Source organism: Cervus elaphus, chromosome 6, assembly GCF_910594005.1.
Source record: "Cervus elaphus chromosome 6, mCerEla1.1, whole genome shotgun sequence".
NCBI classification, from domain to species: domain Eukaryota; kingdom Metazoa; phylum Chordata; class Mammalia; order Artiodactyla; family Cervidae; genus Cervus; species Cervus elaphus.
In genome coordinates this window covers 46,132,113-46,155,687 of record NC_057820.1, presented here as the reverse complement: position 1 = coordinate 46,155,687, position 23,575 = coordinate 46,132,113, and the positions used below count along the sequence as shown (strand labels likewise).

General features: G+C 43.6%; 1 protein-coding gene across 6 annotated transcripts in view; it reads right to left on the bottom strand.

Annotated features, from left to right (window-relative positions):
* The window catches only part of LNX1 (ligand of numb-protein X 1), a 185,320-nt gene that overhangs the window by 84,508 nt on the left and 77,237 nt on the right, over nt 1-23,575 (bottom strand). Inside the window, exon 1 of one of the 6 annotated variants that reach the window (XM_043906761.1) lies at nt 16,973-17,387. The exons of the other annotated variants lie outside the window; for them this stretch is intronic. Coding sequence (XP_043762696.1) covers nt 16,973-17,064 — 92 coding nt within the window. The 5' untranslated portion in view covers nt 17,065-17,387. Of the gene's footprint in view, nt 1-16,972; nt 17,388-23,575 lie in introns of those variants that run through there. 6 annotated transcript variants of the gene reach the window in all.

Genomic DNA, 23,575 nt, shown 5'->3' with positions numbered 1-23,575 from the left:
TTCTCGTAGCAGGAACATGATTCACACAAAGTCTTTCATTTTCAGAGAGTAATTCAGCTCTAACCTGTCTGCTTTAACCCCTGCTCTGATCCCTTTTGAGTGTATGTATACATAAGTCTCCAAACATCAGGACTTCTGTTATCTATATAAAATTGATACTATCAAAGACGTTGTTTACTGCTTATTTTAAGGTGAAAAGTTTGCTCCCTGAGGACAGTGACAACAGCTGCTTGCAGGAGACCCACCATGACCAGGCTGCTTCCTCTTCTACCACTAACAGCAGTTAGTAATAATTTCTGCAGTCCTTGCAATTGTCATCCACGACAAAGGTTTTGATTTGGCTGCACAGTTAAAACTGGAAATTTAGTATTTGGGTTTGTTCCAATTCTTTTTTGTTCAGGCTACTAATCAATACCAAATCTAACGCATTTGAATACAATAAAACAGCACAGCCACTGTTATTGCCAACAGCTTCAAATGACAATGGAGCCTCACTTAAATGTTCTCCAACACAGCCTCCAAGTCAAGTGTCACACCAGCTGGCAAAGCTCATTAAGAAGGGTTATTGCATCAGAAACAGAGTTTTCTGTTGGAGTCATCACTGGCAAAGAGTCCTTACAGATTTGTGTCCTCGCTTATTGGGGTCAAACATTTGTCTTTAGTAAAATAAAGGCGTTGGACTAGACTCTAAAAATAACTGGCAGGAATGTGTTCTATGACTTGAGGATTCTCCAGTGGGTGGGTGGAGGTATCAACCAAGTCAGGACACAGAATAAACTTCAGCAAAATGCTCTGTAAAAGCATGATGACTTGGCAAGGTCATGTTAAAAAAAGAGGCTGGGTTGAATAAAATGATTTCTCAGAGGGAAAGAGTGAATAATTAGTGCCAAACTATTCACATAGTGGAAAATTCTACTCTTTGGGAAGATGAGCCTTGGTGGGTTCTAAGAAGCTGATCAGCATATTCCATTGCTTTATTTTCTGAAAGAAATCCATAGTTCATAATTCTTTAACTCCAGTCTCTAACTATTTATATCAAGTGGAAAAAGAGGACATCTATTCAGTCCTATGTCAGAAACTCTTAGACTCACTAAACAGTTTTCAATACTTAAGAACAGTAAAATGCCCAGACAATGGACTTTGCTAAACTCAGAGAATACACATGAGTTGAAACAGGAGGATTTAATACTTAGCAATAGCTTTAAAATCTGTAAGCTCACCCGGAGTCATAAAAAAATAGGCCAAGAAGCTTGAAAGAACACAGATCTAAGTTTTTAAAAGAGGCAAACACTGAAAGGAAAATGTTAACACATGAAAAGCTAAACTCCTTAAAGATATCTTTATAAGTACAAATAAGTATAAATAAAAATTTGAAGAATTAAGCTTAGGCAGAGAAGTTTGGACAAGAAAAAATTAGGCAAAGGAATATTTGGTGTGCACACACACACACATACACATACACACACACAGGTACACACATATACACACATACATACACACACATATGCACACACACATATACACACATACATACACACAGACACATACATATGTGCACACACACACACATACACACACACACACACATCAGCTGCTCCAGATGACATACAGCCTCGGGGAATAAAAGACTTTGACTAATATGCTTACTGAACAATGGTGCAGTAAAGATGAATAATTATTTCTGAAAAATTACCTTGCACACAGGGGGATGTCAGAAGCTTGGAAAAAGACCAACAACATGTGGCAGTGATGTAGAAAGAAAACAGAAGGAAAGGGTAGTGGAAAATTAATGTATGATATATGCAACTGCTGGTTTTGAAAGCTGTGGAATAAACGTTGTTGCCGTTGTTTAGTCCCTAGGTCATGTCCGACTCTCTGTGACCCCATGGACTGTACCCCTCCAGGCTACTCTCTCCCTGGGATATCCCAGGCAAGAACATCGGAGGGGGTGGGCATCACCTTCTCCAGGGGATCTTCCCGACCCAGGGATTGAACCTGGGTCTCATGCATTGCTGGCAGATTCTCTACCACTGAGTCGCCTGGGAAGGCCAGAATAAACACTAGGGAGGTAAAATTTAGGGAGGTTCAGAATAGCAGAGATGAATAAAACAACATCTGCATTTAGATGACTGTAGATGAACTTGAGATTATCTTGACGACTCTGACACATTCTTGTAGTTAAGAATGCAAAGGGATGAGGAGGGGGACATGAACATGCAGGGTCTCAGTTAAGATTTCACCATTAGCCTGAAGATTCAGAAGGGAGGCTGAAAATGGACAGAAATCTCAGACAAAGATGGTATTAAGCCCAGTCACAGGGACATGTTTCAGAAGATGTCTTAACAATCTGCCACCACATCAGTCTCAGCCAGTACCCTGACGGATGACCCAGGAGGGGGTGTCACAGGATTTACGGATGATACTCCGGTGGGGAGAGCCATGGAAAATATGAGAGAGGAGCAAGAAAAAAAATAAACTAGGTTAGACACAGACACATCTGCAAAGAGATAATCCACTGGAAACAGATACAAACAGGCTGGAGAAATTTAGAAAACAACACAGCTTAGGGATGAGAATATTAAACATGAATTCATACTGATTAAGAATGGGGATGTGAGAACAAGGTCCTACCATATAGCACCGGGAACTCTGCTCAATGTTATGTGGCAGCCTGGATGGAAGAAGAGTTTTCAGGAGAATGGATCCATGTATTTGTTGGTTGAGTCCCTTCCCTATCCACCTAAACTATCACAACATTGTTAATTGGCTATATTCCAATACAAAACAAAAAAGTTAAAAATGGTAAAAAAAAAAAAAAAAAAAAAACAATTAAAGGGGAAACAAGGTGGTGAGGAAAGGAGTGCTTGGTCTGAAGCCACTGTTTCTTCTGCCTTCAGTCTGCATCTTTCGCAGAGCTTCCAACAGTGCTACGTTGGTACAGGGCATCCGGAGGTTCACAGCCTCTGAGGAGCCACTGTGAGGAGGGTCCAGGGATGAATGTACCATTTGCAGTGGAAAACAAGTGGAGGTTACTAGCTATGAAGACTTTGTTCCTTGGGTCTGGATCTGCTCCACCTTTCTTTATAGTAAGACCTGCCTGCTGCTGCCGGCTACATCGCTCCAGTTGTGTCTGACTCTTTGTGACTGCATACACTGTAGCCCACCAGGCTCCTCTATCCATGGAGATTCTCCAGGCAAGAATCCTGGAGTGGGTTGCCATGCCCTCCTCCAGTTACAGTAAGACATCAACTGCTTAAAAAATGATCCATGAGACAGATATGAAGAGGAGTATGTTAAGAGGTGCAATCTTTTTTTAAAAGAAGGGATAAAATAAAATAAAATAAAAAGGGATAAAACTTAGTTTCAGCATCCTAGATAGGTTTGTAAATAAACTTATGGCATAAATCCTTAATGCCTCTTCTCTGAAATACGGAACATGATAATTGAACATATGCTTCCTTTCTATTTGAGTATTACTGCATTATTAGTTTCTGAATTAAATATGTATGTGATTTCAAAAAGTAATCTAAAAAAGAAAAATGTGTGTGGAGAGGGAGGTCATTGGTATTTGAAATTCCATTGAAAACTATATTCAGAGGATATGACTCAGAGCAAGCTTTAACCAGGTAACTGCCCTCCACCAACCCTCATTGAGGAATAATCCAGAAGAGGTGAAAGCGGGAACAGCAGGAAGCCACATTCCCCCAGCCCACCCAGATGCCAGCTCCTTTTCTGTGGGTCCTGCTGACTGAGTAGTCAGTCAGTAGTCAGCACGGAATCCTGTGCAGCAGGCCTCTCCACTCCCATTTCACAGATGAGACGACTGAGGACAAAGAGTTTAAGGCCACATAAGGAGGCGCAGAGCTAGAAAGTGTCAGATCTGGGGCTTGCAAACAGCGCAGCTGGGCTCCAAAACCCATGCTCATCCCAACATCAGACACCCTCACACCTTGCCCCACCTACACCTCCTGATTCCGCTCAAGTGCTATGTTTTTTATGTAAGAAAGACCTTCTTATATCAACCAAACAGGGTATGGAGATGCTCCTCTATTTCATACCACTTATTTTTATTTGATATGCTATATATTGGCTTGCTTTCTGCCCTCTCGCTGGAATATATGTTTATTACAGAATCTCTAGTCTCCAACATGTCTGATACTTTACAGGTACTCAATAAATATTTGTTACTAAATTATACACTTCTCAGGAACAAACGCTTTATTTTTATTACCTAAATGCACACTAATTCGTCTATTAAAGGTGCCTAGTTAGGAAAAAAATCACACTTATAACACAAAATGCTGAACAGAAGAATAGGAAATGTCTTGTTAGATTTGTCCAGAATATTAATTTATGTCTACTGGGCCAAGCAGACAGTTTCTGTAAGGTACTGTTATTAATAGAAACTCCCTGCTTTTGTTAAATATTAAATAAAGAATCTGAAGGAGAACCAGACCACTGGTCTCTGTCATCCACACCAAGAAAGTAGGAGGGGATGGACGGATGTGCAGAGAAACCGAGAAAATTCAGGTGAAGAAAGTCAATTCATTGCCCTGATGCTTTCTTTACAGATGCCAAGAAACTGAAGAGGGATTAAACAAACTGACTCTTTTTCCACAGAATAATCTAAGTTGTTGGTTCTTTTGTAAGGAAATGATGCTGAGTTAAAGAGAACACTTTCTCTTCCTCTCCTTTACCCTCCCCAGTCCTGTATTTGAGCCCTAGTTACCATTCCTGTCTAGTTGCCACTTGGACCGTTTAATTCTCGGAAGCTGACTATAAGTGTCTGGGGGCTTTTCTTGGAGAATCAGAACCTCTTAGGGGTTGAGTCATTCTTTCATGATGTTAAAGGAAATATAATCCCCTGATGGGGTTGGGCTGCTGTCCTGACTAGCATCCAACGAGACCAAAAGAGGGGTACCTCGTCAGCAAGGAGCCTTCGGTAATCAGACACCAACACGACTCCTCTTTTGAAAAGAGAAAAATGTGCATAAAATGAAGAAGTTGGCCTTTAGAGTAGAAAAGCCCAAAGCGTAACAGCTAACATTGGTTGTGATGCTCATGTGGCAGGCACGTTGCTGAGGCTGTAGTCCCCACTCACTCCAGAAGAGTGATCTTGAAGGTTAGGGGAGCTGCCTGAAGCCTCCACATATAGTGAATGACAGGGCCAGGGTCTGTCCAGCTTTCTGGAGCCCACGCTCATGACCATAATGCTATATGACTTGCACAGGGTTTGTCTCATAGAGGGAGTGAGGATGGAGGCGACTTCTACTTTTGATGGTGCCCAGATGTTTTTCTACAAAAACTGCAGCAGCATCTTGGAGGGAAGGGTTATTCCAGATGCATTTGCAGCAGAATCCCTTTGATCCTCTTTAATCTATCATCAATTAACTTATGGGGCCAAAAACCATTTTTGGCTGACCACTTTAAAGAACGTCTTTGGGACCACTTGTAGTCTGCCCTCTTATGCCTACTCCAGTGGCAAAAATAGTTCTGCGTGCTGGAAAGCTCTATCTTCAGCACAACTGGCCAGAGAAACTACCCAAATAACTCACTCAGAAAGATGTCATCTACAAAGCAATTGACTTTTTGGGTTCTGAATCCATCTCAGTTCCCCAACCTGGTGGTAATGAATTGTAAAGGTCTGGAGCAACCCAAGACGCATCTCAGCAATGCCATCTCCATGGCAACAAGGGGAGATGCAGACACATCTCAGCAACGCCATCTCCATGGCAACAAGGGGAGATGCAGTAGAAAAGCAGCCTCGGCCCTTGAATCAGAATGCCTGTATTCTAGGAGAACCCCTTAACCTCAAAGAAGCTTAGTTTTCTCATCAATAAGATGCGGAGTCATTACATTTGCTATGAGGTTCAAATGAGCTAGGTTATCATCACCATGGCAAATGTTTATAGTGTCCTTGGAATGCTCCAAGCATCTACTAAGTGCTTCATGCATATATTTAATTTTTAACCCAGGGGTTAGGTACTTATCATTAAAAACTCTGATTAAGGATGAGAAACTTGGGGCCTACCTGAGGTTAAGTAATCTATCCAAGGTTACACAGCTGGTAAGTGACAGGTCAGAACCTGAATTCAGATGTGAGTACCTTCTGAAGCTATGGTTTTAATCACTGCAAGCTGAAGCTTGTGACTGCTTCGTGATTGGGCTCCACCCTGTCTCTCTGCTGCCATCCCTTGTATGTGAGACCCTTGGGATTATATGAAAATCCTTGGAATGCCATATTCTGATGTGAAGCTTTATCTTTGTTTAAGGACCTCAGGTTGCATTTGTACAAAACTGATCAAGGAAGTCCCACAATGATGCTGAGTATGCCTGGGTGGTCATATACCCTCAGAAGTCACTCACTCCTTAAAGGTGATGTGCATAGTCACATGTATCATTTTTATCATATCTATGCCATTGCTTTGTCCAAAAAGGTTAGTTAAAGTTTTTTTTTTTAAAGACCAAAATGTTGAATTTTATTTTATTTTTTATTTTTTTTTCCCTTTATTTATTTATTTATTTTTTCAGTGGGTTTTGTCATACATTGATATGGATCAGCCAAGGTTAGTTAAATTTTAACAACTAACTCCAGTTTTACTGTTTCTTGAAGAAAAATTAAAATAATGAATGCATTAACATTGTTTCCCCCAAAACATCATGTTTGAGATCACATAGCTTGTTACTGGTAGGACTGAGTTATCTGGGTGAATTCCTACAAAGTGGGCAGACTGGATCATTTCCACAGCCCCCTTTGGCTAGGAAAAAAAATATGACTCTGGGCCACAGACTCCTCCAGCCAAGAACCATGCTGGATCCAGTCTTCCTCTGCAAATTAGGAAAGGGGGAAGATGAGTAGGAAAAAGGAAAGGAGAAGTAGGAGCTGCAATGTCAAGGTTACAAGACAAGGAGCTAAGTAGGGAAGAATGACTCTGGGGAGGAGGAAGCACAGGAGTCAGTTCAGAGATGAGGACCCACAGAGCTGTGTGGGAGGCAGGGTCCTTGTCCACTGACAAACGGCTTCGGTGTTTCCCCAGGTTTTCCCAGAGACACTAGTCATCCCTGTCTGAGCTAAGTCTTCAGAGAGGGAGGGAAGAAAGGAGGGAATGTATCCTTTCAGTAACTCCACTTTCTTGATCTCAGCCCATCCCTGCTCATCCTGGATGTTTAGCTATTATCAAATTTCATTAAAGATTTCATCTGTTGTAGGTGTAGCATTATTTTACAGAAATAGAAAAAAAGCACTACCCATTATCTCTGTACAGTGCCATTAGAAGACCCGGGCAGCTCTTACATTAAGGATTATCTTAGAATTGATGAGAAGTTCTTATAACTACTGTATTACTACTAATAAAATCCATAACTTAAGGGTTTGCTAGGTGCCAGGAACTGTACTAAATGTTTTATATAGTTGGATTCAAAATTCGTGATCTGTGAGATAGGTGTCACTACCCTCGTTTATAGAGGAGAAAAGCTCAGAGAGGCTAAGTAACTTGCCTAAGTTTGCCCAGCTGGCAGAGACTGAATAGGAAGCTGAGTCTGACTGCAGAGTGTGTGGCTTTAATCACCACCTTATCTTACCTCCAGCTTTTCAGTGGTGGGCCACTTCATTAAGATTCTCAGGGTGACAAAGGTCTTGGGGCCCAGGCCTCTCCCTGACTCTTCTGGGTAGAACCGATTATGAAGGAAGACAGTGGAGAAGGGCCACAAGTTCTCCCTCGGCCCACAGATCATCAGGAAGACTGTTCTAGCTCTGGATATGTGGGGGTTAAAACACAGGAGGAGTGGGCTTCGAGGGGCACCGGAATTCCCAGAGCTTGTTCTACAGGGAACTAAAAGACAGTGAGAAATGGGGAGGGGAAGGGGACACAGACACACAGCTGGTATTTCAGCGCTCACACACGGGAGGGGGGCGGGGGGCAGTTGTTACTGCAAGACTGATGATTCCAGCCCAAGGCATGCATGAGTCCTTCCAAGACCTCACCAGGGACCTAGCCAGTATGAATTCATGATTCTGGTTTTTTTTTTTAAAGAGGACTCCTCTAAATGCTTCAGGTTTAACAACCCTGGACCACTCCCGCCCCCCACTGCTACCAGACCCAATGTTTATGAAAGCAGGTGTTGTTTAGGACAGAGGCAGCTGGAGGAGAGTAGGGTCCACATGGGCCGCGCAGAAGAAGTAATGGTGATTGAAAAGGGGGAAATAACTAGGAGAAAAGTTGTCTGGTTGTTTGGTCTGCAAGTTTTCGTTGGCTTGCAGAAACGGGCCATTTCCTGCCCTATTCCTTCCAAGGCCAATCCCACAGACTGGCAGTGGGAAATTTCCCCTGTTTACTTTAATGAAGGGGTTGTGTTCTGATGCCAACCAGTCCTGAGAGCCTGCCGTTCCTCCGCGGTAGTCGCCAAAGTGATGATACCCGTGAGGAATGTGGGGGACTATAATAGAACTCTTATGCAGAATTTTCTGATCCTTTAACAGCATTTCTGTATGTCTTACAATGGATATAACACATTAATACATGTATACAATTTGTAAATCATCATACATATGCAGAAGATATAAGAGATGTGGGTTTGACCCCTGGATCAGGAAGAAGGAAATGGCAACCTACTCCACTATTCTTGCCTGGAGAATCCCATTTTACAGGGTCACAAAGAGTTGGACACAAATGAAGCAACTTAGCACAACACCACACAGGATAGGTAAGGGCTTCCCTGGTAGTTCAGAGGGTAGAGAACCTGCCTGCAATACAGGAGAGCTGGGTTCAGCTTCTGGGTGGGAAAGACCCCGTGGAGAATGGAATGGCTACCCACTCCAGTATTCTTGCCTGGAATGTATTGCTATAGGTCTGTGATGAAAAAGGGTCTTCCCTGGTAGCTTACACAGTAAAGAATCTGCCAGCAATGCAGGAGACCCGGGTGTGACTCCTGGGTTGGGAAGATCCCCTGGAGAAGGGAATGGCAACCCTCTCCAGTATTATTGTCTGGGAAATCCCATGGACAGTGGAGCCTAGCGGGCTACAGTCCATGGAGTTGCAAAGAGTAGGACATGGCTGAGTGACTAACACTGAGATGAAAAAAGTTGGGAGATTATCACTTCAAGGAGAAGATACTGCCCAATCCTCTTTAAGTTCCCCCTCTTAAAGCTTCTGGGTGACAAAGTCATCAAAAATACCCATCTTGGTTGAATTCATAAGATTGTTGCACGTTTTGGATGTAACAATTGTCTTCTTTACATTTCCCTCAACTTTACAGTAAATTAAATAATTGCTGTATTTTTTTAGCTACTAACCTGGTATTTGGAGTTTGCCAAGGCAACAGGGAAATGCTGAACTGATTGCATACTTAAACTGCTTGCATTTTGATATTAAGGGATTATGGTTGTTTGTATGATATTAATGTTATGGCTACATTTCTTAAGAACCTGTATTCTTTAGAGATAAACACTAAGACATCTGCAGATGAACTATGATGTTTGAGATTTGCTTCAAAAGATGATATAGATGAAAAAAGATAGCCATGAATTATTAATTATTGGAGACAGGTGTTAATGTACATGGGGATTCCTTATACTCTACTTTTACACTGAGATTTTCACTATAAAAAGTGAAGAATTTTAAAACAAAAATCAACCAAACATGAAGAAATCAGTGAGGCCCGATATTAAAAAAAAAAAAACCCACTGTCTTTCATCTGCCTGATATAGTTAAGTGACATCAAGAAAAGCAGACAATTTACTGAGCACCAGAGTGGTACCTTGAAGCCCCTGAGTTGGGCATTTTAGATCAGGAAGTAAATGATTTGGGACTGATGTTGCTTTTCTGCTGGCAAAAAAGAACTTGCTGATTCTCAAGGAGAAAACAAATAAGACCATTAAACAGGATCACTATGCTCTTTGGATAAAGCATCATTACAAAGCACCATTTTGATGAGTTGAGTATAATCAATCAGGAACATGCAGCTTCAATTTCCCTCCAAATACACAAGCTGTAGGTTTAAGGGGGAAATGCCCTAGTAGACATGTGCTGAGTTGCAATGCTTTGGAAGACTTTGAGAGTCACTGAACACAGATGGACTCTGGCTCCACTCCCCCAGAATGGACCTCGCTCCCCTCTACTGGAGGAGGATTTCTCCACCTCACCCCATTTCCTCTGTAAATGCTACCTCCTAGCTTCTAAATCCTAATCTAAACTTGATCTTGGATTCTCAAAACATAGGATGAGAAAAATCCAGAGATCGGCAGTTTTTTTTTTTTGTTTTGTTTTCAATTTTGATGAAAAAGAAATAATTTCTTTGAGACTTAACTTGGAAAGCATCTCCTGGCAAACCCATGGAGTTCACTCTGTTGGTTTAAACTTGGAAACTGCTGGGAGTCGTTAACACAGTGCAAATGAAGTGAGGAGGAAAAGGATGCTGAGGTCATTCTACTGCCCTCTTCTCCCTCAACCCTCTTCCTCCTCATTCACACGAAGAAGAGTCCAACAGCAACAGTCTCGACATGCCTTGTGTGGACCTCTGCTTAATACAAAGCCTTTGGAAAAGATGCTTCCCCGGGCTGTGTAGCTCATGGCCAAGTCTGGCTGAAGCCAGCGGGGAGGAGGCCAGTGCTGCCACATGACCTTTCCCTAAAGAAAGGGAAATGGAGAAGTTGGACCAGGGCAAACCATCTCGAAACCTGTGAAAGCCCAGGATGCCCAGTGGGGTGTGATTTAAGGCTCTTATTGGTCTGTGAACCCCAATGAAGACTGTCGTTTGTCAGAGGTGTGTTTTGCAAGTTTGTCCGAGGAAGTTCTGCAGAGGGTGGCTGGGATCCTTGGACCTGAGACACGTGGTCGGTCTTCTGCGTCTCTGACTTCCGGGCCCTACCCCACTTCCCAGAAGGACACACACAGGGCCGCCTCAGAACTCCTGCTGTTCTTGGCAGCTTCTCCAGAGACATCCTTCCATAGCCTTAAATGATTCAGGTTGCAAAACTGGAGTCATGCATTTTAATTTCCCGAGCACAAAACTCCAGGGGGAATAAACCATCCCTGTTTAGAGCTACTCTCTCTGCAGGGGTCGGGAAAGAGTGCAATTTCTCCCTCCAGATATGGGCATGGATTCTGTTTCTAGTGATGCCAGTTCCAAACCAAGAATATTTGACTGTAAGTGAGAAAGACAGCCAGCATTTCCTGACAACCTGAGAAGCCCCATGGCAATAGCATAGCACCAGTTTTAGGGACCAGTTATCCCCCACTGGCAGACGATGCCTAGCTGCCTTACTGATACTTTCATCTTTCAAACAAAGGACAGTCACCTGCTTTGAAGAATAGGGCTTGAGCTGCTGGAAATTCACTCAGACTCTACCACACAAGCATAAACACAGCTTCCACCAAAATATGACACAAAGTGAGAACTGTTTTCAGACACTACAGGAGATAGAATCTGAATGGTTGGGGAAAGATGACAAAACTTTCAATTTTCTGTAAATAGCTTTTGAGAGTTGGGAGTGTATCGTAAAATTCATTTCATCATTCCACCACCCGCAACTCTAATGTTTCTCCTTGGGATTTTTGCTAAACAAAATATTGAAAGAAATGTTACAAAAGCTACAGGAGATTTATTAACCTGAGCAGCAGCAGCCGTTTCAGTTACTCAGGCCCAGTGCTGCTTTCTGCAAAGCCTGAGATACAGACAACTTGTCACGGAACTGGCCAAGACACGACGCGAATTCATTTCATTTAGTTCAGTTTAGGCCTGTACTGTGCAGAAGCTGGGTGTTCAGACATAAACAACTCTCAACCAGCCCTCTTTCTAAGGACTCACCAGGCAGAGCAGAGTGGATGGGACGCTGTGGAGGGTACACCACAGAGGAGCGCAGAGGGACGGGGAGATGACTTTCACAGGATGTCAGGGTGAGTTGATACCTGAGCTGGAACTAAGGGTTCTTCAATTGTAATGCCCAAAAGGATCACTTGGGGAGTTGTTTGTTAAGAATGAAAATAGGATGGGCTTCATAAGAATTAAGGGGAACTTGAGAATAAAAATGGATGCACTCCACCCAAGACTTTTGTTTTAGGGAATTGATTTAGAGCCCGACCATCTGCATTTTAAAGTAAAAAAAAAAAAAAATCAGCCCTCAGTTGTTATGTGGGTGGTCCTCAGAACCCTCACTGCTCCAAGAACTTCACCTGTAAGTCTGGACATGCATGAAGCTGTAAATAGACCCAGAAAGACTATAAGGCTGGACCCATGCTCATGTGTGTGAAACTCAAAGTCTATTTCTTAAATTTGCTTGGGCGTCTAGAAAGTTCAGAAAGAGTTCATGGGAGTCTGGGGGTGAGGGCTTATGAAAGAAAGCACTGCCCTTGATCCTTTCGGCAGGCTTTCTGTAGACCCCAAAAGCAATCCTCAGCTCCCTGCCCCCTATTCTCTGACTGGGACTCCTTTATACTAAACACCCTGGTTTTCGGCTTCTTCTATGGAATTCACTCTCCTCTGGGTCATGTCAACACGTGCTGATGGAAATGTTTAAAGAAGGGGCTGCCTGGGGTCATAAACTCTGGGCCCTCAAGGCCAAACCAGGCAGGCAGAAGTGTCTGTGGGATTGGACACAGGTGTTTTTATTTGGAGTTAAGTTGAATTTGAATGCCTTTTAGCCATTATCTATGGGCTTCCCTGGTGGCTTAGTGGTAAAGAATCCGCCTGCCAATGCAGGAGACATGGGTTTGATCCTTGGGTGGGGAAAATCCCCTGGTGGAGGAAATGGCAACCCACTCCAGTATTCTTGCCCGGAGAATCCCATGGACAGAGGAGCCTAGTGGGCTACAGTCCCTGGGGTCACAAAAGAATAGGACATGACTTAGCAACTAAAACAGTATCAAGCCAGTATATATGTATACATGTTTACCTTATATATTATGTATGCTTTACAAAATAGATATGTTATTATTATGTATACATATACATGTTTACATATATATGAAAGTGAAAGTTGCTCTGTCCTGTCTGACTCTTTTGCGACCCCATCCATGTATTATACAGTCCATGGAATTCTCCAGGCCAGAATACTGGAGTGGGTAGCCTTTCCCTTCTCCAGGGAACCTGGAACCAAGGGGTCGAACCTGTATACATAATATGTATATTATATGTTAGGTAGTTAGAATAGGAAAAAGGAGTCCAGAATGGCAGTGGCTAAAAGAACGGGAAGGGAAAAGCCAGTGAAAATAGAACAAAGAAAGGTCAGAGGACTCGAGTGAGGACCTCAGGTAGAATAAGCAGCACTCCTGGCTATCCCAGTTTACATGGGGCAGGCCCGGGGGAGGAATAACATATAAAAAGAGGAGCCAAAGGGCCAGGGCTCGCTCTCTCTTCTCTTCTCTTCATGTCTTTTAGGTTGGCATGCCCTCGTGCCTCGAGGATGTATTTTCCTTTTATTTTCTAAATAAAACTGAGCTGTGACACGGCCTGTCCGAGGGCTTTGACCCCCGTCGCTTCAAATTTTTGATGTGATGAGACAGAACCAAGGAAATTACACACTCCCCTGACACTATATATACATGTATATGCGTATGGGACTTCCCTGGTGACTCAGACGTAAAGCATCTGCCTGCAGTGCAGGAGATCCGGGTTCGATCCCTGAGTCGGGAAGATCCTCTGGAGAAGGAAATGGCAACCCACTCCAGTACTCTTGCCTGGAAAATCTCACAGAAGGAGGAGTGTGGTAGGCTATAGTCCATGGGTTTGCAAAGAGTCGGACATGACTGAGTGACTTCACTTTCAATTTCTTTTCATATATGTTTATATATATACATGCATATATATTTATATGTTTATTTTCTCAGCAGTTTATCGGATGCCTCAGGTGTTCCTGTAGTCTTAGATCTGAATGATTCACATGTTTAGATAACTCCTGCCTGGTTCCTCTAGGCATTTGAGTTTGAGACCCCTGGGGGCCACATTAAATTTGAATCCATTTACTGGATTACCTCCAGTTTTCCAGCTGGGATGCTAGGGAAGAGGACTCAGGCTGAGGGAGTCTTGGTGTCAGAGAGAAAGGAAAATCCAGAAGTTCTGTGGTTGGAGGCTCAGGACACAGGGTAAGCTTCACCCAAGGCCTGGACGCCAAAGCCCAGACAAGGGTGTCTGAAGAAGCCTGGTTAATGCACTCCACCTCTGAGATCCCCGTGGCCGACAGGCTCACCACCCTGCGGCCCCAGGGCCGAGAACTCTGAGCAGACCCACCCCCAGGGCCACTCACAGCTTGTGGTTGTTTTCTAACCTTTGCTGGCAACCACAGCCACCTCTTACCCTTTCTTGTGCAACGGATTCTGCCTGAAACATTTCTCTGTCCTTCTCTTTGATTCTGCCTAATTCCTCCCTAATTACTTCAAGTTCCCGCTCAGGCCCCCATCTTCTTGCCAAGCTTTTCCTGATCAATTTCACCAAAATGCACAATCTCCTCCTCCTCTCAACTGGTTACCTAACCTACTGTCTAAAGACTTACACCTTTATGTCCTAGATCATTGTTTATATTTCTTATCTGTATAAGTTTTATCTTCTCAATTAAATCCTCAACTCCTCGCGGGCAGGTGCTGTGACTAATTTTTACTGCCTGTATATTCCTTCCAGTACCTGCCACAGTACCTGAACCGCATTGCAGGTGGATTCTTTACTAGCTTAGCCACAAGGGAAGCCCCAGTACCTGAAACATGTCATTAATTCACTGATTAGTTCATCATCACTAGCAGCATCAGGTAACAGCTGCACAGAACTGGGAGCTTCCAAGAAAGTTCTATCAAATCAGTACAGGAATGTGATATTTATAATTTCCTCATATCATGCCTCCTGGATTGCTTCACATTCAGAAAAGGTGGCTAGCTTGAATTCACTCAGAAAAGTTGCCTCTGATTCATGAACTTGTGGAAAAGAAAACTGTAAGCCAGTAAGAAGAGCCTTCTTTAATTAGGCTATAAATGGAAAGTAACTCAATGGAAAGGTTCCTCATTAGGACCCGACATGGGTTGAATGGTGGCCTCTAAAAACATGCCACCTAGAACCTGTGAATGTGACCCTATTTGGATAAAGAGTCTTACAGATGCAATTAGACTAAGGTTCTCAAGATCATCTGGATTATCCAGATGAGTCCTAAACCCAGTGACATGTATCCTTGCAAGAGGGGAAGAAGATGTAGAACTGGAGAGCACAAACTGTAGAAGGCTGTGTGAAGATGGAGGAAGAGACTGAAGTGATGCAGCCACAAGCCAAGGAATGCCTGGAGCCCCCAGAAGCTGGGAGAGGTGTGGAAGGATTCTCCCCCACAGCCCTCACAGAGTGTGGCCCTATTATCACCTTAATTTCAAGCTCCTAGCCCCCAGAACTATGAGAGAATAAATCTGCGCTGTCTTGTATAGACTTAGTTGCAGCATCTCTGGGAAACTAATACAGCAAATAACAAGAATAGCAGATGGGGGTGGGGCGTGGAGAGATGCAGGTGGAAAGGGTTGGGAGGAAAGCTTTCTGGCACTAGATTTTAGAGATGGCTTCAGCATCCATCATGAGAGAGGAAGGGGCTTTTCCATAATCCCAATCAAATCTGCCATCGTATGTTTTTCCAGAAAAGCTTCCACAATGTCATTATTACCCCAGAGATGCTTACGATTCAGGCTTAAGCCAGATACTTTCTCTACGAACCGTCTTATCCAAGGTGAACTGGGTTTACCTTCCAATAAGGTAGGACCAGGAAATTCTGAAACGAAGAGTCCTCAAAATGAATGTCCTTCACAGACCCAGGTCATTTATTCTCTTCTCTACTTCTGGAGCATTTATTGAGCATCTACTGTGCTGGGCAAATTGATCAGTCTGCCTAACTATAACAGAGGCACTGGTTATATCTAAACATGCGAGGATCTCTACTTAAATCTGACCAGTCAAGCTTTTCTATTCTGGGATGTCTGGACTCTATTTAGAGTCCCTCTTTTCATTTGCCCCCTACCCCAACTCTAATTTATAAAGAAGCAACTCTTGCTATTTTTACCTGTCTGTGAGTACAGAGAACTCATTTTTGAGAACTACATTTTTGTAAATACTCCCAAGACTGAGACACACACCGCAGCACTTTTCATCTGATTGCTAGAAGCTGTTCACATCAGTCTGCAATCCTTTTTCAAAGCTTATTAACAAAAACAGCCTGAAAAATATCACTGTAAAGATCAGGGATGTGAGTCATTTCCTCTTACAAAATGAACATAGGTCATGGAGGAAAATGTCTTTTTTTTTTTTTTTTTGAGATGCTTAATGAAATATTTAGAGATAAAATGTTATGATGACTGCAATCTACTCCAAATCACTTCCATAAAAAAATAAAACAAATGAGGCAAAATTGGCAAAATGTTAATCATTATATCTAGGTGATAGGAATACAGGTATTCAGTGCAGGGTTCTTCTGCTTTCCGATGCATAAAAATTATCAAAAATAAAAACAAAAAGGGTGCATATTTTTTACATATAGGGCTATCTCACCCCCATACTGACACTCTTGGTGTTTTCAGGATTGGAGACCGATTGTCTCAAAAAAAGGATGATATCTGTTTATAACTAGAAATGTCCAATAGAGACTTCAGGTCTGTACACGCAGCTTCTGTTCTTAACAGTCCTTTGGTTCTATTTATGGAGGGAAGTGAAGAAGCATCTATTGAGAAAAAGCAGAGTATCAAAAAAAAAAAAGCAAGGAAGAAAGCAGTGTTGGCACAGATGCAGGGGAAAAAATGCCTTGTTGGGAAAGCACCGCATCAGTAAGATGGTGTTTCTCTGTTAAGTCACAGACCGCTAAGCACGCGACTTCAAACTACTGACAGGATGTTTTGTCCAAGTGCATCTAGTGGATGTGGAATTTATCCCTCTAAACTGACATGCCGGCCCAAGGACGGACTCAGGTCCCACCCCCGACAATCCACACCCAGACACAGGCAGGCACAGTGAGAGGGGGACTCACAGTTCTGAGTATAGGAAGTGCAGATTGCCCACATTGTCAACGTAGTTGGCAGGGCTGAGCCAAGGCAGGATCAGCAACAGAAGCGCCTTCATTTTCCGATCAGGGTGCAGCTCTTTCTCCCCCCACCAGCCACCTTCTCTCTGTCCGTCAGTGGCAGGGGCCCAGCCCAGCCTGCCCCTTTAAACAACACTTGCCATGTTCCCACAATCAGCAGTCATAGAGAATCAGACTCAGAGCCCTCAGCTGGAGCTGCGTTGATAAATCACAGGCTTGTAAGAGGACTGTGTGGTGCTCTGATTCTCAGATGGGGAGATGTGAGAATGGAGGGACCCACCAACGCTGGCGAGAGGGTTAGGCTGAGAGCAGGCAGGCTGATGCCTGGGAAAGGGACCTGCCCCCTCCTGCAGAATGCCGACTGGTTCTCAGGAAGCAGCTGGTACATTTACATCACTGGCCAGGAGCAGTCGGGCTGGAAGCTAATCTGTGCTGGAAGAGGGCATGAACACGGCACACGCAGAGCCCACTGTGTGAACAAGCAGATACTCAGAAGCTGTCCTCCAGCTTGACTGGAGGAAGACACGGGTTGAAATCAGCATCTTTGGAACAGAGGCTAGAGAGCTGAGCTCAAAGCAAGTCTTTGGATATTGTTGCACAGGAATGTTAATAGGAACCAGCTCCACCTCTCCATGTATATTTAGAATATGTACTTAAGGTAAGTCACCTGTCAATGTCCTGACCACACAGACAGAGGTAAGGGAAGTGATGTCTTCCCTGTTAATTTTGAAAACTGTCCCTATGATAGAATAGGTTGTGTCATTCTCTCTGAGACTAACCAAAAGGCTCAACAGACAGACATGAAGTTCTTTAAAAACAGTGTATACAGACTCCTGATCTGTAAGAAGAAAAGTTATTCTATTCCTCCTGCTCCCTGGAGTAACTGAATTAGGCTCTGACACTAGCTGCAGGATTCTGGGCATTTCTTTGAAGCTCTGAGCCTCAGTCATCTCATTTTTGAAACGAAGCTAATAATGCCTTATTTCCTTAGTTCTGTGAAGGCTGGACCACAGCATCTCTTCCACCTTTGAGATCTGATTCCAGACCATACTACCTGTCTTAACAAGAGGGCTTCTTTGCATGCCTAAGCTCTGGAATGCCATAGAAGCCTCAGATTCCTCTCCTTCTAGTTCATATTTAAGAAGATGAAAGTCCATTTCACTAACTGAAGACCCAAATCTTAATAGAAATGGCTCAAAAAGATAGTTACATTAACCACAACCTGGCAATTACAACAAACTCCACTTCACAGGAAGAAGACTAAGGAAAATCTACAGGATGACCCCAACTGCAGGTGCTAGTGGTAAAGAATGTGTCTGCCAATGCAGGAGACATAAGAGACATGGGTTCACTCCCTGGATCAGGACGACCCCCTGGAGGAGGAAATAGCAAGCCATTCCAGTATTCTTGCCTGGAGAATCCCATGGACAGAGGAGCCTGGCGGTCTACAGTCCATGGGGTCACAAGAGTGGGACATGACTGAAGTGACTTACACACACACACACACACACACACACACACACGCAGGAAACAGGCGTCAGAGATTTGCCTTCATCTTTGACAGTGCTAAAAGACTTTAACTACAGTAGACCCTGAGGATGTACAGATTTCACTTCTACAGTTCAGATCCGGGATACACAACCTTGATAAAGCATGGCATCTATCATTCTTTTGAGGTCCTAGTTTGAATTCCACTCCCTTTCTCTGGTATGCAAGAGAGACAGAGTCTGTGAAGAGCATAAAAAAGGAAGTTAGGTTTGGAATTTAGATGCTGTCATCAAACAGGCTTGACTCTGAACCCTAACTCTGCCATCAATGAGCTGTGTGACACTGGGCATGTTGCTTAATCTCTCTGAACTTCCGTATCCTCCTTTGTAAAGACAACAATAGTATGCTTAACTCACAGTGTTGTTATGAAGGTGGAATGAAATAATGCCTATAAGAACAAAGGACTGCATGAGTGTTTAGCTGTTGTTGTAAATGTTGTTATTAATAGCTACTAACAATTGTGGATGAGCCTGGCTGGCAGATCAGAATCTATTTCCAAGAGGCTTTGCAGTTCTCATCCTGGCCCTTCTTTCTTCCTGCTCAGTCTTTTCCTGAATACAGAGTTTCACAGAGTCCTGGGACATGATCATCTTGAATGTCCAGGACCTACCGTATAGAGCGCAACTCATAAGTAGCATCGTATATAACATAGACTATAGTCTTCAGAGTGTGTTGGATTGTATTTCTGATGATCTTGGGCAGGTCAGATTGCTTCTCCAAGTCTCTGTTAAAAAGAAAGATGCCTGACTTTCACTTCTTGCATTTCAAAAGGATAAGATGCCTTAATGGATGTGAATGCAATATAAAAATGAGGATATTGTTTTTATTGTTTCTGTTACTCTTGCAAAAACAGCTGGTTTCCTATTCAATATCTAATCTCATCTTCTGCTTTTTAAGAGCACCTCTGTTTTGTTTATGGTGGTGATGCACTTTGCCTCTCTTACAGACTGGCAGCCATGTAATACGCCACTGGCCAATGAGGTATAAGAAGAAATTACTGGGTGACGCAGCCTAGAAAGCTCTTTAAAGGAGGGAGTCTTAGTTTGTACATTGCATTTTGCCCTTGATGCCTGGTTCTTTTTGCCTGGAACTTGGATGTGATGCTGGGGCTTGAGTAGCCGTTTTGAGGCCATGAGGTAATGATCATGAGGATGAATGCTAATTGAAAAGCAGAAGGAGCCTGGATTCCTGATGGCAACATCATACTAGTTGTGGGCTTCCTAGCCCCAAACTTTGTGCTAAATGAGAAAAAGGAAACTTCTACATAGTTAGATCAACATAACTTGAATTTTTTTTTTACCCATCCTCAGATGTAGTCCTATCTAATATAATCTTTTGGGAATAATATCCTACTTTCACATGGTCATGGACTGCTATAAACAGTAGAGTCTTAACCCTAATCCTTTCTCCAGGCTCTGAGTCCTCTTTATCCTTAAATGTCAGCTCAGACATCACCAATCATCAGTCACCTCCAGTTTTCTTGTCTTTTTTCCTTGTCACTAAGCAGGGAACTCCTTGAGTGCAGGAGCTCTATTGGTCCTGTTTTCTACTGTATCCTCACCACAGTGCCTAGAACATCGTAGATGCTCAATAAATATCTGTTGAATGAAAGAGAATTCAACTCAGTTAAAGAGACCATTTCTTGGAATAGTCTTTCTTGATCACAGGCAAATTAGCAAAAACAGACTTCAAACTTTATGAGAGTGATGGCAGGGGTTGAGCATGTATATGGATGGATAATAAATGCCCAGGAACCAAGGAAAAATGTAAGGAAGATTTCTGGGAATGAGTGTCTAAGAGAATGTGGTTTCTCTAAAGAATTGCTTGGAGCATAATCTGATGGATGCTCAATGGTTCCCTCAAAAACAACGGCAGAAAATTGCCTCATCTCTTCTGTGCCCAGGAGAACTAAAAGAACAGCTCTCAGTTAGGCAGAGCCAGGAGAAAGTGGGTTCAGAGTTGGAAAGTCATGTGAAGGATGCATATTAAGAACAGTCAGAGTGGAGATGTTAAGCCAGGCTAAAATGACCAACGAGACTTGTTACTTGCCCACCTTTCCATAGGGTAATAGTCCCTAGTCCTTCACTCTGGCAGCAAACCCTTCCCTGCTCTGTAGGCAGCTAGCTGAGTCTGTGTTTATGGAACATGGTACAGAGGAGGGTCTGAATATTCATTGGAAGGACCGATGCTAAGGCTAAAGCTCCAATACTTTGGCCACCTGATGCAAAAAGCCAACTCATTGGAAAAGACCCTGATGGCTGGGAAAGATCGAGGGCAGGAAGAGAAGAGGGCCACAGAAGATGAGATGGTTGGATGGCATCACCAACTCAATGGATATGAGTTTGAGCAAGCTCTGGGAGATGGTGAAGGACAGGGAAACCTGGCGCACTGCAGTCCATGGGTCACAAAGTGTCAGACACAACTGAGCAACTGAACAACGACAGAGAAGGGCCCCTGATAGAAGAAAAGGTCAGGAGAGGCTCCAGTGTAGGTCTTTGGGGAGGAAATTTCCAGGACGTTGGGTTTAATCAAGAAAATAACCCTACAGAGTCTCCAGTCAGGCGTGCCAATACCATCAAATTTTCACTCAGGACTGTTTTCAAAGCACTGAACAATGAGCTCTTTGTTTGTGCTAAGTAAATACTGAAGGGGGTCAGCTTTACTGTCTCACGTTTTTATTATCTTCCACGAGAGAGAAACTCAAGGGCAAGTGGCTTGTCCCATGAACTCAACATGTGTGTGTTTTCAAATTCTCTCTTCTACCTTTCAGAGGTCATTTTCTCAGAGGCAGAAATTGTGGCTTATATAGATTTTTCTTTCATTCTGGGCCTGGCCTATTGTGGATTGTTGATAAATATTATATACGCAGAGAATGATACTGCAAAGTAAAGATGTAGTCTTGAGACTAAGAAAATGCCCACTCAGGATCAAGGAAGTAAAAGCTTCACCTCCACACACCCTCTCACTGCCAGTCTGGGTCAAGAGAGGTGCATTGAACTGGCCCTCTGCTGTGCCCCAACTTTGCCCACTGCCAATATCCCTTGGTGGGGAAGTCTGCCATTGCACTCAACAAGCCCATCACTCGCGTGGGAATTCTTTATATTAGACCCATGTGATGGGAGTCTGCAAGCATCTAAGAGCAGAGGACAACAGAATTATCCAGAAGATTCCAAACATCAGCTCACATGCTTAGATTTACTCCCATAGAAGAACTCTACAGTCTGAAGTTAAAAATAGTTACCCAAGTCATTGCTGGTCCAGCCAGTCATGCACACCCACAGTTGCCCCTACATGCTTTACTTTAGGATTTATATTCAACCCAGGGTCTGAAGTAGTAAGACAATGTTTACAAATGACATAAATTCTGCAGAAAAACAGGCAGCATCCCCGATAACCGTAGCATGCACGATCCTCCAGACAGGCCGTGAACAGAGGCCTTGGGGAAGCAGTTCTCGAACACAGGTTCTTTACTAAAGGGACAATGGAAACATTCTAAATGTGATTCATTTCTGCAAGAGTTTAGTATTTAAGGAGTCAACCGAAATAAATTCCCATTGCACAGGTGGAGAAACCTATGTAGGAAGCTTCCCATGAAGCCCAGGGTCGCTAGCTCTCTAGGGCCCCCTGGAAGGACATGTGGATCCACGTCGGTCTCCCCATAGTTCTCAACCAGAATTACAGTGAAGTTCTCCATTTTAGGTTTTTAGCCTGCCTACTTTATAGTTATCAAAGTACCATCAGTCAAAGAAAATATTTTTAACTCATTATATTTTAAATACGGAAATGAAGAATGCAAAATTTATAAGCTTATCTTCTAGTACAAACATATGACAACACTTCCATACAAGCAGCCACCAGCCTGGAGGCCTCATATCGGAACGTAAGGAAAATGCCGGCTTTCTGGTAACCTCTGAGTTTTCCGACTTTAAGAGACTCCAGCGGGAGTAGTGCCTTAATCTTAACCTCTCTTCTAAGACGAGGAAGAGATAGTCTACTGAATTGGTCACTAGCCCCTGGCCCAAGAGGGCTCTGGAGTCAAGTTCCAGATTAGCTCCAGATTCTGAATCCTGGCCGGTAAAATGCTTAGGGAGCAGGAGGCAAGGAAGTGTATATTAAGCATTTGATGACTAACAAATTCAACGTATTTTTGGAAATGTTGGTTTTAACCTACTTAGCAAGCTGAAGTGTGGAGTCACAGCAAGCGTGGAGGCCCAACACCTGCCCTGAGAGTTCCCTCGCCACCGAGGGCTGCTGAAGGGGAGGGTGAAGGGCTCTGAGGCCACGGCTCAGACCTGTGAATTCCATCAGCTCTGCACATCTCGTTATGCGCTGAGCGTTCAGCAGACCTTTCTCCCTGACTTCTTGAGGTGTGGGGTCCTGCAGCCGGTGTGGGCAGCTGAGGTGCACTTGAGTCATCTCTCTCCTAGACCCCAGAAGCCCCCCGCCCCACCAGTCTCTTTGCAGACCTCCCCCAGAACCACTTCTTTCCAGTCTTGATCTCAGCTCCCCGTGCTATCTTATCCCAGTTCTTAGGGATATTCTTGGCCCCACATCAGTGTTTGATGAGGGGAGGAAGAAGGGCTGCTTATTTCACTCTCTCTCTTCAGAGCGCTTCTATTTCTCTCCTCGTCTCTGTCCTCTGTCCCTCCCCTGCAAAACTCCAGTAGTGCAGAATACTGACCACGCCCCTCCCCGAAGCAGTCTGCCTCCTCATCCTCAGAACCTGTGAATGTGTCACCTCACATGGCAAAGGGGACTTACAGATGCGACTAAATAAATCCTGAGATGAGGAAAGGAGCCTGAACTATCCAGGTGGATTCACTGAGTGGATCCCAGTGTCATCACCGGCGTCCTTATATAAGGAAGTCAGGCGGATCAGAGTCATAGAAAGAGATGTGGTGATGGAAGGAGAGGAGTGAGAGAGAGAGAAGGGAAAGAGGGAAAGGAGAGAAGAGAGAGAGATTCTAGGCTGCTGGCTTTGAAGATGGAGAAAGAGGCCAC